The 14,583-nt window shown below is 44.8% G+C and overlaps 1 protein-coding gene across 1 annotated transcript in view; it reads right to left on the bottom strand.

The window, feature by feature from the left end:
- Positions 1 to 14,583, bottom strand: part of GALNT16 (polypeptide N-acetylgalactosaminyltransferase 16) — a 149,935-nt gene that overhangs the window by 31,396 nt on the left and 103,956 nt on the right. Inside the window, exons 4-8 of the mRNA XM_090033223.1 lie at positions 9,852 to 9,919; positions 7,133 to 7,198; positions 5,726 to 5,847; positions 3,394 to 3,481; positions 729 to 813 (exon numbers count right to left, since the gene is read on the bottom strand). Coding sequence (XP_089889349.1) covers positions 729 to 813; positions 3,394 to 3,481; positions 5,726 to 5,847; positions 7,133 to 7,198; positions 9,852 to 9,919 — 429 coding nt within the window. The remainder of the gene's footprint in view (positions 1 to 728; positions 814 to 3,393; positions 3,482 to 5,725; positions 5,848 to 7,132; positions 7,199 to 9,851; positions 9,920 to 14,583) is intronic.

The following is a 14,583-nucleotide window of genomic DNA, read 5'->3' as shown; positions in this document are numbered from 1 at the left end:
CAGATGCACTCCACTTTTGGCTTCTGGAAACCAGGAATGAGTAAGGATGACAGTCTCTAATGCTATTTAAAAGGATATTACCCAATTCTTAATGTCCTACAGTTAGGAACCTTATTGTCTAAATAGACAAGCATTTTGGTTTTGCATCAGCATTGTTCACATACCAAACTTCTCAAAGCTTTGTACACAGATGTGAATTAGGCAGCAGTTGTTCTGACAAACAGGAAGTTGGTATATGTCCCCATCTCTGTCAAAACCTTGCCCCCAAAATATGAGTGTTCAAGGACTACTTGTGGTTGCAGGTTAAGTTCTCAGACTCTGCTACTGACTTCCTGTCTGACACCAGACAAATTGTTCAGCGTCTCTAGTCCTTAATTCCTTGCCTGTAAAATTGGGAAAATGCCACTTTCTTAGCTTACTGGAGAGACATTATGCACTCAGACAGGTGAGTGATGGGGGCTATATAAACAGACAGGGAGAATGGGCTGCAACGGCTTGTAGATGCACTTAATTTACTATCACTCTCATTTTTACATTGCTCAGGGAGTAACACAATCATAAACCACAGCTTTCAGACACATCATAATATCTCTTCAAATATGTCACATGACAAGTGTCTCAAAGCACTATTATGTGGGACAGCATCTCATCTCTGCAAGGCAAATTCTTGTGCATACCCTATCACCAAAGTGAAGTCTTAGCTACACAAACCCAACAGAGACTGGTACCTGATAGACTGGGTTGGGTCTATCCTGGACATCTTCTGCTCTATGGGGATCTGCTCCCACTTGAAGTGAAGGCTCCAGTCAAACCCTGAGAAGAAAAAAAAAGGCTAGGAATGGAATCCTGTTCTGCGCACACACTCTTCCACCCCCTATGGTGATCGATCCCCATCTTCACCTTGCCATGGTGCCTGTTGCATCCCTGCCTGTGGTAAGTGTAACACCAGAGTGCCAGTGCTACTCTGCACATCAGCCAGCAGGAGGCAGCCCAGAATACTGGACCTTCATGGAGCCATCCATAACACCAGTGAACAGAAAGTCCCAGAGTTACAGTCTTCACCCATCTCAAATTAGCCAGCAGTTTATCCCATTGCAAAAGAATGCAAGGAAGCTGCTTTGCTTCCAGGTATCACCCCCGACCCCTTCCCAAGCACTCCCCTCCCTCAGCAGTCCCTGTCTGTGCTCAATTACACTCTGGATCTTCTGGAGTGTGTCACTGGAGTGAGATGTGATAATTAGTGGTGCTGTATTCTGGCCAGTGTGTCTAATGCCTCATTGGCTGCCAAAGTTATGAGGTTTTAATCAACACTGTCAGTGGGATGCAGCTGTTTCTGGGAAGAAAGGCTCCAGGTCATTGTAACTGGCTTTCTCCAGTTCTGTCACTTGTTTCATTGCCCCATATTTGAGACCTGAGCTCAGTGTCATCCTTAAAACAATGTCAAGCAATGGGGCGGGTACTGAGAGCAAGGAGGATGATGGGAAGGGATGTTGGCAGGTGGAATTCACATAGTTGAAAGAGAGGGAGGGAAGAGGGATGTTGGTGAAAGGGTTCGACAGCAGGATAAGAGCTTAGAGAATGTTTTTCAGGGAGGATTGTGGGAGGACTTAAAGGCAGGGAGGAGCAGCTTTAGGATATTTCCCAGGTGACAGAGGGAAGTCCAAATAGCTGCATACTGCAGGGAGTAGCAAGAGGGATCTACAGAGAGCAGGGAGTTTGTCTGTAAGCTGCCAGCTGGCTGTTGTACTATTTTCCAGGAATCATGGAGCGGATGCAGGTACATGCAACAGCCTAGGGACTTTGCTTGAGTGACCTCTTGGTAGTTAGGTATTGCTGGTTAGCCCTTCCTGCTATTCAGTCAGCAAAGGTGTTGGGGGGAAGTGGTTACTTTCATTACTTCTCCATCAGAGTGAGGGTGATATTGGAGAGTGTGAGTGGGGTTGGTATATGTGCTTTATGTCAGGAGGGGGTGGGAGGGGGGCATATATAAAAAAAGCAAATGTCAACAGGCTCAGGGTGATAAAAAAGAGAAGGCTGAGAGGGGAGTTAGTAGTAGCTTACCACTATATCAGGGGAATACATCAAGGGCTCAGAGGACAACTGTTCACCAGGGCACCTTTGGGGAGGAGTAATGGCCACAAAGTCCTGGAAGACCGTTTCAGGCTTAACACTAGAAAAAACTTCTTCATAGTTAGGGTGTCCAGACTGTGAAATAAGCTCCCTCCAGAGGTGGTGCAGTCCTTTACCCTGGAAATCTTCAAGAGGTGACTGCACAGTCACCATGCTGTGGTCACCTGACCCCAGTTGTCTTTACTAGTGCAGGGGGGCTGGACCCAATGAACTTGCAAGGTCCCTTCCAAGCCCCTTACAATCTATGAATCTATACATGCATGTGTATATGCAGCGTGTGTAGGCAAGTTTCCAGGTACACTCTGACTGCTGGCCTGTGAGATAAAGATAAGCTCAGCAATCACGGGAGGGTTTGGGTTGGGTGTCAGTGGGCATCCTTGAGCCACTGGGAATACTGGTCTTGAGCACTGCAGGGGTTGTACTGTGGCAGACCTCTCTTCAATGTCTGCCTAGCCCTTCAGTCCACTGACCAATCCTTCCTACAGAGCAAACTTCAGACTCAAAAAATGTCTCTCTGACTAAAGTAGCCTAAGTGCAGGGTGAGAGGGGAGATCCTAGATGGGCAGCAAGTCCCACCCCTCTTCCCCAGCAAGCTCTATGTTCTCTTTTCTACTACATCTGGTCCTTCCCAAGGGGTAAAACACAACAGAAAGTCCAGAGCAGCACTGGTGCTGCCACTCACTGGAACCAACACAGGAAGGCTCAGGAGTTTCTAAGGGAGCCCTACAAACCATGCTGCCTTCCCTCCTTCTCCTCTTACTCGCCACCTCTCAGGAAAGGAAAAGCAGTAAAAGTGGTTCTCTCTGCTCTGTCAACATAAAAACAAGTGGGGCAGGAAGCAAATTGTACCAATCTACATCCCTTCTTCAGGGCTACAGCCAGGAAGTCTGATTGCTTACCTTCATCGAGTGACCTCATACCCCTTGGGTATGAGGTGGCTTGTGGGGGAAAGGGGACCTGGATGATATGATAACATTTCTTCATCCCTCTTAGTGCTGAGCTGCCAATACTTGAATAGTGCTGACTGGTCTTTCCCTGCTGTTGAGATCTCTATGCAAGCTAAGGACAGACTTGGTGTGGTTTTATTTCATTCAATAGATTGAATCTCTTTCATACAAGAGATTGAGCAGTGGGCATTGCAGAACCAAGAGACAGAACTTGGCTGGGAAAACCTCTCTTTGGCTTCTTGGGAAGGTCAAGAGAACATCAGCTGTTCCTCATGCACTTTCCCTCTAACATATCCAAGCTGGCAGCCTTACGTACCTCCCCTCAGATCTGCTGATGCTGCCAAGTAGGCAAAATTATCCAGGCTGATCACATCGATGATTGGACTCACCACTCGGGTATAATCCTACCAGAACAGAGGAGAGGGAGAAAAGTCAAGGCCCCTTTTGGAGGAAGAGATGCCAAAGCTACAGGAGATCAGAGAATGTAAAGCGGTGCATACAGCCCCAAGACACAAAACAAAGCATCACACAGACAGCATTCATTGCCTCCAATCTGGCAACTGGATAACGAATACATAACCACTGAAGACACATGATAGTCATCAATTGCACTTCCTGTCCATGTGGGAATGGAACTGAGGTCCTTTTACAACATGAGACTGACACACAGACACACAAGGAACAGACAGCCCTTTGACCCTGGTCACATAACTGGGGGAACAGTCCCAAAGATTAATATTTCTGCCCCGTGAATAAGAATCAGCACCTACAGATCCCTACAGTTGCATTAAATCTTGCTTGGATTATATACAAGTAATTTTATCAACCCCAAACAACCAGTCAACTAATAGATCACAAATACAGATGCAGTATTGTCAACTGCAAGTGTCCAAATATTATGAATCAAATTCCCTAAAACCATGAGGCAGGCTTAAAAATCATAAGATTTTATTAAAATTAACAAACTTGCTGTGTTTTATTGGTCTTTTGGTGTCTGAGGTGTTAGGCAGAGTACATTCAGGTCACGTTTTCTAGCCTGAGGACTAGAAATGTGTTTCTTATTAAAGGAAAGTTGAGATTTTAAATCACTTGATTCCAGGAGCTGGAGCTTTAAAGATGCACACCAAACATGACAAGATTTATGATAAAACTGTATGCACTGGCCATGCTGCAGAGAGCGCCATTTATTGGGTCTTTCTCAGTCCCCACTCCCTATGAACTTCCTTGGCTTTCTGATCACATGACCATTTCTTGTTCTCAAAAGAGTTCCTTCTGCTCTGGCCAGTTCAGTCAGTGCAGTGTCTCTCAGCCTATGTACACCATGTTCATCATTTAGTGACTGACTAGGCTTGTGTCAGTTCTTCCAGTATATGAACACTATCTCCAGATGTGCCTGAGTCTATTCCTTGCAAGATTTAGGCTCAGTCTACAACTAACCAGGAGACAGGCCATTTCAGGAATCAATCCTGACAGCCAGAGAGATCCAAAACCAAGATAAAAAGATGCTGTGAATGTGGAGCAAATTTGGCATCTGAACCTTCACCCCTATGACCTCTGTCTGTAATCAACTCAACCAAAATCCCAGAATTTCAGAAAGTCTGGACTAGAGTCCTGAGTTTTTGGCTAAGATCCATCCTTGCTAATGACTTGTCAGGTCCCTTCTGCTTAGGAACCATCACCATGCTGCCTCTGCTGCTGCCAGGAGTAAGACTTTACGAGCAGAAGTAAAACAGACATTTATGAGCTACTGAAATGGAGGATTGATTGAACAGGACTAAAAAGCTGAAGCTTTCAAGTCACCCTCTTCCTCCCCTTGATATCAAGTACAGCAGATATGAAAATATGCAGAGCAGTTGTCAGCACCTCCCACTCTCTCCTGGGTCTTATTACTACCTAGGTAATCCTTCCACTGGAGAAGGAGAATGCCACACATCAGTGGCTGGGAGTGGTCCCCCGTCCCCCTGCTCTTCCACTGCATGTTGTTCAGCAGCCCTGTCACATCCCCAGTTCAACTCCACAGCACAGTCAGGGCGAGAGCTATCAATGTTGCTGTCCTCCTGTACATTTAAGGGTCCTATGTGGGGAAGCGCACAGCTATGCATGCATGTATATGTATGCATACATATATTCATGTCTACGAGTGTGCATGTGTGCTTGTGCATGTTGCTTACTGTCAGGGGTCAGCAGGAGGAGGACTTGACCAGCTGTGAGAGGAAGGAGGGGGAAGGTTCAGCAGTCAGAAGGGAGAGTGTGGAATGGAAAGCAGCAGTGTGTACTGGGTATGCTTCATAAAAGGGAGTGTTTGCATAGGGGGAAGCCTCAGGGAAGGCTAATGTAGGAGTCAGTGGCACACTTTACGATATCGCCCTATCCTATCCCTCAGGTTCCTCTTCCTCTCAACAGGACAGTTTTGCTGGGACTTTTCAGTGAACAGCTCTGTAAAACACAGCACGTGCATGTTGCACTAGCTATTATAGACTCCATACTCCTCTCCAGAACATTCAGGTTTAACAGGGACATGTTTGGATGGTGCCCATTCTTGATGCTGGTACCCACATGGATGGTGCCAACTACTGGTCGCTTGGCAAGACTGGCCCCAGATGGGGGCTGTAGGAGGGAAGGACTGTGGTGGGAGAGTTGGTGCTCACCTCTTTCACTCTCTGAAGCATCGGCTGCAGCCACTCACTATTAACCTCACAGTGACTGTCCAGGAAGGTGAGAATCTCAGCTGTCGCCACCTCAGCCCCTCGCACCCGAGAGCGAATCAGTCCTAAGAGAAGGAATGGGTAGAGAAAGGGGGAGGACAGCAAAAAAGGAAAAGGAGAGAGTAAAAAAGCAGCCATGGCAGGAAGATTAGGAAAGAAATGTGTTGTACTTCTACCACTTAGAGAACATGACAGGACTCTCACTGCTGCTGGTCACCCCACGTAACAATTTACACCAACTCAGTGACTCTGGTGGCCATTCCTCCATGGTAAACTGGTTCTCTTACAGTGGTCCACAGCCTAAACAAGGCCAAAAGAGGCCAACTAGTACATGGAATACTATTAGCAAAGAAGTTACGGCCCAAAATACGTAGCTGGTTTGGCTGGTTCCCTACCAGCCCAGGAGGAGAAGCCAGCCCAGGCCAGGGATGTGGGCTTTTCCTTTCTGCCCATGTCACCAACCCACTCATCCAGGCTCACTTCAGGTCCTATTGTGAATACCTGAACCCCCTCCTCTCCACCTATGCTCACACCTACTTCACTACCATCCAGTCAAAACAAAAAACACAGCTGCTACTATCCCTTCTCATCTCATCACACCCATCTTAGAAAACCTCCACTGGCTCCTTTACCCTTTTCACTCTGCTGTATTCATGCTGGTTGTCCAGACCTCCAGTACTCTCACAACTTGGCTCCTCCCTTCTTATATGCTCTTGTTTGTTACTGCATCTCTTTTTACTTTGCTACTGGGGCTGGACCGTCCCATAAAATTTGTGCTTTCTTTCACCTCATCCCTGATGCTTAGGATACCCCTTCCTGGCCTGATTTGTCAAGTCACCACCCAATTTCAACTCCATACCTCTTTCAAGACCAACGTCAAGCAGTTCATAACGGTTCAGCTAGAGGACAGCAAGTGAAAAGCAGTGTTTTTAATTTATGAGCATGTTATATATGTGAAACATTATCTTTTCCCAACTTTTTTTGGGGGGGGGGTATATATATGGTTGTCTTCTCTTCCATATTCAGATATTTCAGATCTTGTTAGGATGTAAGCTAAACAGATCAGGAATCATGTCTACCTATAGTTTTGTACAGCACCTTGCACAATGAGGGTAACTGAACTTTATTGAGGATTCTGGGCACTACTACAATGTGAACGCATAAAAAAATATACAATGTGAAACATAAAACATGAGGATTGATAACCAGATTGCTGCCAGATTGTGAAATAAAAATTTCAACTTTATTGCAAGTACAAAATCACTACCATGAGAAATAGCTTCTAGGGGAGTGGAGGGATAAGGGATGACTTTGAGAACAGATGGTACCTGCAAAGTTTCCAATGCTCACCTTCTCGTCGGCTGTTGCGTAGACACTTAACCTTGGGGATCTTGGTAAGGAGCTGGCAGTCCTCAGCTAAGGAAAGGGAAAAATGTTTGGCACAAACACATGAATTATTTGGCTTCAGTGGAGAGCTCTGATGAACTGTTCTCATATGTCTCCACAGGAGGGAAAGCTCTGCTTTCACTTAATATCACATTAATTGTGTTGATGGCCTTCTTCCCATTGTCTAAAGTGGCGTTTCTCAACCCGTGGGCCCCAACAATATATGAAAGGGTTGGGAACAATCTTGAAAAATGGATTGACAAACTTTAAAAATGGTTCTCCTTTAAAGAAGAAAAATGTGGGAAAATGGGGCTTTCCCCTTGCAGACAAGGTTCAAATTACACTTTGACTCTGGGGGTGGAAGGGTCTACAAAAAAACCAAACTGGTTTACTGGAAGGAGCAATCCGATGAGAGACCCCCCTGGGTTATGATTTTCAAATCTGACAGGGGGGCTCATCTCTTATGGGAGAGCTCAGCCCCCCTGAACTCCCTTGTAATACATACCCTGCTTGCAGGCTGGCAGAGTTCCAGCCTGCAAGGGGCTGCTTGAGGCCCTCCCCCCACCCCCCCCATGCCCTATGCACTAGGGGGCTGGAGCACGGGGTCAGGATAAATGGATCCTGGTACAAAAAAGATTGAGAACCACTGGTTTAAAGAGTGCACAAAAGAGCATGGCTTGCTCGACAATCCTTTCTCTGATTGATGAGCCGATGCCTCCACTCCAATGCTGTGAAGGACTGAGGGTGCAGCCACCTCACCCTCAGCATTTCAGAAGCACAAAGGGGCACGTGCTGAAGGTGCAGAACTGAGAGCAGGAGAAATAGAAGGCCATCAGTGCCTAGTGAACCAGGGAGTTAGTTACAGGTGAAAGAGACCTGTTCTATTAGCTGATTTAGTCCATTTCCCTGCAATCAGTTGTCAGCCTGGGTGTTCCCTACAATCTGTTCTCCAGGACAGCTTTTTGGTTGACTAATTAATCCAACCCATGAGGATTTGACTATCTTCCTTGAGGAAACTCTTCTGCTAATATGGAGACATCCAACTGAGAATCTCATTTACAGTCCACAGAGTCCAAGTCACACCTGCTTTACAAAACACAGGTGCTATATGTCCTGGCATGGAATGTCGCATTTGGATCACAGCAGCCTTCACCTTGCACTAAGCTGAAACAGTGCATGCTGGGCCATGTAGTCCTGGAAGGCCACACTTTGACAGTAAGAGCAGGCAAGTCACTGGCCACTTGGGTTATATAAATTCACTCCCTGCCACTCCTACTCCAACAAATATTACTGGAAAAAAAGTTGCTATTACAACCCTGTTTCCCTTGATTCAGCTGTCCTCGCCTCTGCCTGCTCTTATCCCATGCACCTCTGTGTCTTGGAGAACCCCCTTTGTTCCTCCTCTCACAGCCTCAGTGCTCTGGAGAGAAACATTAAAGCCCCCAGCCAAAATGCTTCTCTTGGCATCTCTGCATAAAGGCTTTTCCATTTTCAGGGTACTCACAGTAGGAAATATTGCTCTTGTGTGGGCAGTTTGGCAGCTGCTGTATCATTCAAATACAGTGGCAAGTGCTCATGATTAAAGACTACTGAGATATTACTAAACATCTGCTATAAAAGAGGACCATGTCCCAGCATCAGATAAGCCACAGTTCCAGTGAATGCATTACAAGTTATGACAAGAGTGGGCCCAGAAAGTCAGCTTAGCTAATCACTTTCCAGAACACAGCAATTAAGATGTCTCGCGACAGATCCAGTGCTGAGAGTTAGAGCCACTCTGAAGACTCATATTGAGGGCTGCCTCCAGTAAGCCCAGCTGTTATTTGGTACCTGATCATCTGGACTGAAGAGTCAATGGCAGTCAGCTGTGATCTCTCATGTGCCAGTGCCTACAGAAGCAGGTCTAGCTTGCCAAATTATCCCAATGGGCATACAGCTGATCTTTTTTTAATCACTTTCTAGCTCTGACACTGATTTTCTTAGTGTATGTGGAGAAACTGAGGCACACAACCAGAAGGCAGACATATGAGACAGCTCAACTATGTGATAGGTACCTAAATACAGTAGCTGTATTTTCAGAAGAGATTGGCACCCAACAGCTGCCACTGAAGATAAGGAGTTGCTGGGATAATCCTATCAGTTGTGAAAGGCAGTTTCTGGTTGACTACTTAGGCAGATCTGGCCAGGACCTCCTCAAATGTTGACCTTGGCTCTGTAATGAATTAGAGTACTCTCAGCCTGGACTCATGGCTAAAAGGCATCCTCTACCTGTTGAACACAAGCTTTTGCAGCAGTTCTCTGCTGTTAAGTCTCTCTTTCCCTTTCTCTCTCAACCATGTAACTAGGCTTTGCTAGTCCTGAACACCATTCACCATACTTGTCCTAAACAGCCCATCAGATAGCATTTAATGAGATCAGACCAAGCACTCTGGCAACCTGACAAGAACTGCCAAAGTGACACAAAGAAGAGAAGGTTAAATGAGGAAACAATCAGAGGAAAATATTCAAAATGAAAACACAGCCTCTTTGCCATGGATGGAAAGCAAACTAGGTAAAGAAAAAGCCTCTCTTCTTTGGCCAACTGGCACAAGAGCAAGAGAGGGAGAGGGGGGAGTGAAGGAGGAAATGCAAGAGAAAGGGGCAAAAGACAGAGTCCAAGGAAGAGAAGTCAATAGGTACTTACGATCTGAGCTGAAGTCATCTACTAGAATGATCTCCTGAATGAGACTGGCAGGGGTGCGGTTGAGAACGCTGCAGGAATCCAAGATGGAAAAAAAATGACCCTCGTCATCACTGTGATAACTTACAGAAAGCATCAATAAAGGCTTTTGCCTGCAGTGTCTGTAAACCTGACAAGACATATAAATGGCTGCTACATATTAACTGAGGAATTCTGAGAGGTAATATATTATAGGGTGCTACTGGCCACCTTCTTCACCACTGCACTGCCCCCTCCACCTGTATCTATTAGGCACGAGGAGACCTATTGAGGGTCAGCTATGATAGCACCCATGGCCCCTGGTCAGGACTGCTGCCTTCAATGTATTTTCTAATGCTTTGTCCAATATGCTGTATATCTAAACTCCCACACGGGGCCTTCTATCCTTTCCCTTGGGAAGAGACTCTTCAATAAAACAACAGGTTTAACCATTACTCAGTGGGGGCGTTTACACAAGATACTAACTGCTCAGTAGCCTAATCCTACTGCGCAGTAGTGTGCAGGGCAAAAGCTGTGCTAATACACTACTGCACAGTAATATTAGGCTGCTGCACAGTTAGCAACACTAAAAAGCTGTGTGCTGGCACTACTGCACAGTAGCGCCAGTTACTGTGCACTGATTTAGTACTTGGTTATACAAGTACTAAACTTAATGAGCAGTAACTACTGCACATTAATGAACGTCTGTGTTAAAATTCAGTTCAAATATTCCCTTCCTGATTTCATCTTCTGGCACTCTCCATCATTTAATCCCCACTTGGCCATTTATACCCCTTAGGTACTCCATTTGGGTTTTATGAAATGTAGCCCCCTTCCAGAGAGGGGGTTTCAGAGAGGCAGGGGCTGGAAATTCAATTCAGACTAACTGTCTTACTGGTGTAGGGGACACACAGGCAGGGAGACAGACCAGGAAACTGACAAGGAGTGTGACCAAATGCAGGCTGAAGAAAATATGCACGTGGATGGGATTTGTGAACTGAACCTAGTGGGAACCCTGCTACAAAAGAGAAGTGGTTGTAGGGGTTGGGATGGAGCACCTTAAGCAGATGCAGCTTCCAAGTGTTATACTATCAAGGTATGGGTGGTCTGACCTAATGGTAAGGGGTGAAATGAGAAGCCACATTGGCCCAGAAGATTGGAAACCCATGATAGCCAGGATTTTAAACCTATAAGTAGAAACTAAGAACTCAGGATTCAAAACCTGGAACCTCGTTGAAACGTGCTGCAAGCCTTCCAAATCTCTGAATCTCTCCAAATCAATTCCGTGGCTTCCCATTCAATTCAGATCTTTTAATGGGTCTCCCAATTTAATTTGAATTCAAAGATTCAGCTGTCGAATCAGGCCAAATCTCTTCCAAATCTAATTGACTACCAAAGCGTCACACAGCCCTAATGTTTAAGTGCCTTGCAGAATCAGGACATAAGCAACAAAGGAGTATCGTATTAAAAAGAAAAAAAAAATCAAAGCTAATATTATCCTTCAGATTTCTCAGCCTGTCTTGCTTTATTGGCACCTATCTTTTACATTTTAAGCTCCCTTGGGCAGGGATCATTGGCATTTTTTGCTTTATTCTGTACATACACAAAAAGAAGAATACTACAATATTCCAAGGCTGGAGTACCATCACACCAGAATTGTGCATAAATAAGTGGTCACCTCTTTGCACACTGAACCTACAGTTGCACTGGCTGGCCCTTTTTACTGCCATTCTCATATTGAAAACTCGTGATTGCTTTGCTGGTCAATATCACATCTCACTATTTCAGGTTTATGTTTCCAGGTGCCCCTCCATGAGTACGTGTGTTTCAGTTTATATGTCCCTAGATGTCTTAGCTTGCATTTTTCCAAGCCAAGTCTCATTTGCCATTCTCAGCTCATATTTCAACCCTCTCTGGATCCCTCTGCATTATTTTTCTGTTTGTACTAGTGATTGCAACTCCTCCAGATTTAATATCATGTGCAAATTTCAGAGACAGGACTTTCCTGTACTTTGTATGGAAATTCACACCTGTACAATGTCAGTATAAAATGCAATTAAATTGAATGGTAACATTTTGTACCCACTCTCCTCAGATGCAAATAACCACAAGGTGAAAGGAAACAGAGAACCAGGTCCAGAAAGTTTAAACAGTTTCTTAAAACAATATTTAACAGGAATGGACCTCATATCTCCTGTCATGTAATTCTTCCTTCCTCCGTTCCCGGTCTTTCCTGTGTATATCACTGCCTGACCCTACCTCTGTAGAAATGTTCACCTTGGCTTGACCTCCTCCCAGCTTGACCAGCTTTTCAACCTACACGACTCGTGTTTTCTCCACAAGCTCCAGGAGAAGAAAGAAACACAAAAACATTCTTCCTTTTTCTTCAATCTGGTGCTGTAGTGGGCTAAGGAATTCTTAGCAGCCCATGGTATGCTTAATTCTAACCCAGATCTGCAACTACAAGCAACACTGTTTTCCTTACAGAAGTGCCATGAGAATTAGTTATTGTTAATTCAGAAGTAAAAGTTATTCAGATGTCATTTCACTATTCATAGATTCATAGATATTAGGGTCAGAAAGGATCTCAGCAGGTCATCGAGTCTGACCCCTGCCCTGGGCAGGAAAGAGCGCTGGGGTCAGACGACCCCAGCTAGGTGCTTGTCCAAAATTCAGTTGAGAATTACCTTCCATATCTGAACTGGGAGCCCAAGTCAGTCAGTTTCCCTGTTCCATGGATTTCTTGTTTCCTTACTCTTCTCACAGCTACCTCTGGTCACTCAGTGTTTGTCTCTGTCCTGTCGCACAGGTTATCATCAGTGTTGCTGTCTTAGGGTCCTCTCCACTACAGATATATGATCCTTCTGGTTTATGGACTCTCCACCTCATTGCACATATCAGCCATTATTTAACTTGCCAAAGCCCTTTGGGATGCAGCTTCTATCTATGTAAGGTGCTATACCAACTGTGTGTGTATTATACAGCATAGTTTCCACAGGGATTTACAGTCACTCTGCATGGGCACTGGAGAGTTGACAGCCCTGTTGACTTAGTCGAAACACGCCACCTACAAATCAGTACCCATAGAGAAAATGTATCCTTACACTTGAAAAAAATCAGTGAGAGAAAGAAAGAGGAAGAGAGAGAGAGAAAGGGAAAGAAAGAGAAAGAGATCATTCTCATAACTCTCCCTCTAGAAATGTCCAGCCTGGCAGAAACCAGTGATATCATTTAGTGACCAGCCAGGCAGGGATACCAAGTAGGCAAATGGTTTTTGAGTGACAGCCATGTCCTGTAGAGCAAGGGATGCCAAGTGAGCAGCCTGTTTATGAGTGACAGCTGTCTCCTGCAGAGCAAGCTATGTCAAGCGGGCAAGCAGTTTACAAGTGACAGCCATCTCCCACAGAATAAAGGATGCCAGTAGCAAGCTGTTTGAAATGCCACTTGAGTAGCTTCTTCTAGCATTTAGGCTCTTCCTCATTTTGTTCTGTATTCCCACTCTCATTTAGTCTCCCACTGGTCTTTTTAACCACCCCTCAGACACTGTATCTTCTTTGACAATTGCCTCAAGGCTGAAAATGAATCCTGGTGGCTTAAAGATGTTGTATAACATGGGCATTTGGGACTTATACTGCATTGCCTGCTAAACAAATCATGAGCCCATGGACACAAACATCTTTTCTATCCTAGGGGGTTTTAAGGAAAAATGTTTTGGACAGAGACATTTTTAACCCCCATAAAAAGTGCATTGAAAGTGCAATCTAGCTGTAGAAGCCTTCTCTACACTAGGGCTCCCACTCATCTTAATACAAGTTTAGCTGAACTGGTGAGATCAAACTTTCATATTTCTTCTTAGAATTTCCTTGCATAAAACTGATATTTAACAGTGGCCTCTGATTTTGGCTTTCCAGCTTAAGATCCTTAAGGCTTGGTTTGAAACTTCAGCTGCAGTGAAAATTTTAAATCTGGCTGTAAATCAGACCCCAAAAATCCATATCTGCTTTAGAAAATTTTGTCTGTAGGTGTCATTCATTTTCAATCACCCCTCTTCATCATCCTCAAATTACTTAAGTTCTATTTAGTGAAAAAGTACCTAGTTGCCATGTTGACATACAACTTTCATCAGGTGCAACTTGAATAGATAAATATGATCATCTAAAAAACAGAGCCCTAACTGACCCAGAAAGCTAGATTCACCTGTTGTGGATTCAGAAATGACGATATTCTGGAAGTCTGACCAGCCAACAGATTATAAACTAGTTGGTGCAGTTTTATGCTTTGCCTTGCTTAATATCGCCAAGGTCTTCTGCAACCTTAAAACCAACCAATAAACAGAACAGAACAGTCCCTTTCATACTTTATGTATCCCAAAGTGCTTTAGAATAATTACATAGTGGTAGGTGCACTGACTGTGTAGGCGAACTCAGCAGCAATTATACTCACAGCAATAACTCAGCCAGGCACATTCAGACCTGTTCTGCTCAGAGACAGGACCAGTGGTTTTATATTAGATTCCTTGAAAGTCGCCCTGGAATCTTTAATTTTCTCTTGAAAATCAAAAAGAACCCACTGGTCCCCTGGAAAAGGAAACGTCAGATTAAGGTCTCCCCGAAAGATAGCTCCTTTAATGGTGCAGCCATGTCTAGAACCCTATCGCCAGTGTACATGAGCTGGAACCATATAAGGACCTTTTGACCCAGTGGGAACAGTATGGTAG

This window comes from Crocodylus siamensis, chromosome 2 (genome assembly GCF_052110815.1).
Source record: "Crocodylus siamensis isolate JL-2025a chromosome 2, ASM5211081v1, whole genome shotgun sequence".
NCBI lineage: Eukaryota > Metazoa > Chordata > Crocodylia > Crocodylidae > Crocodylus > Crocodylus siamensis.
This window is presented reverse-complemented; position numbering and strand designations above follow the sequence as displayed.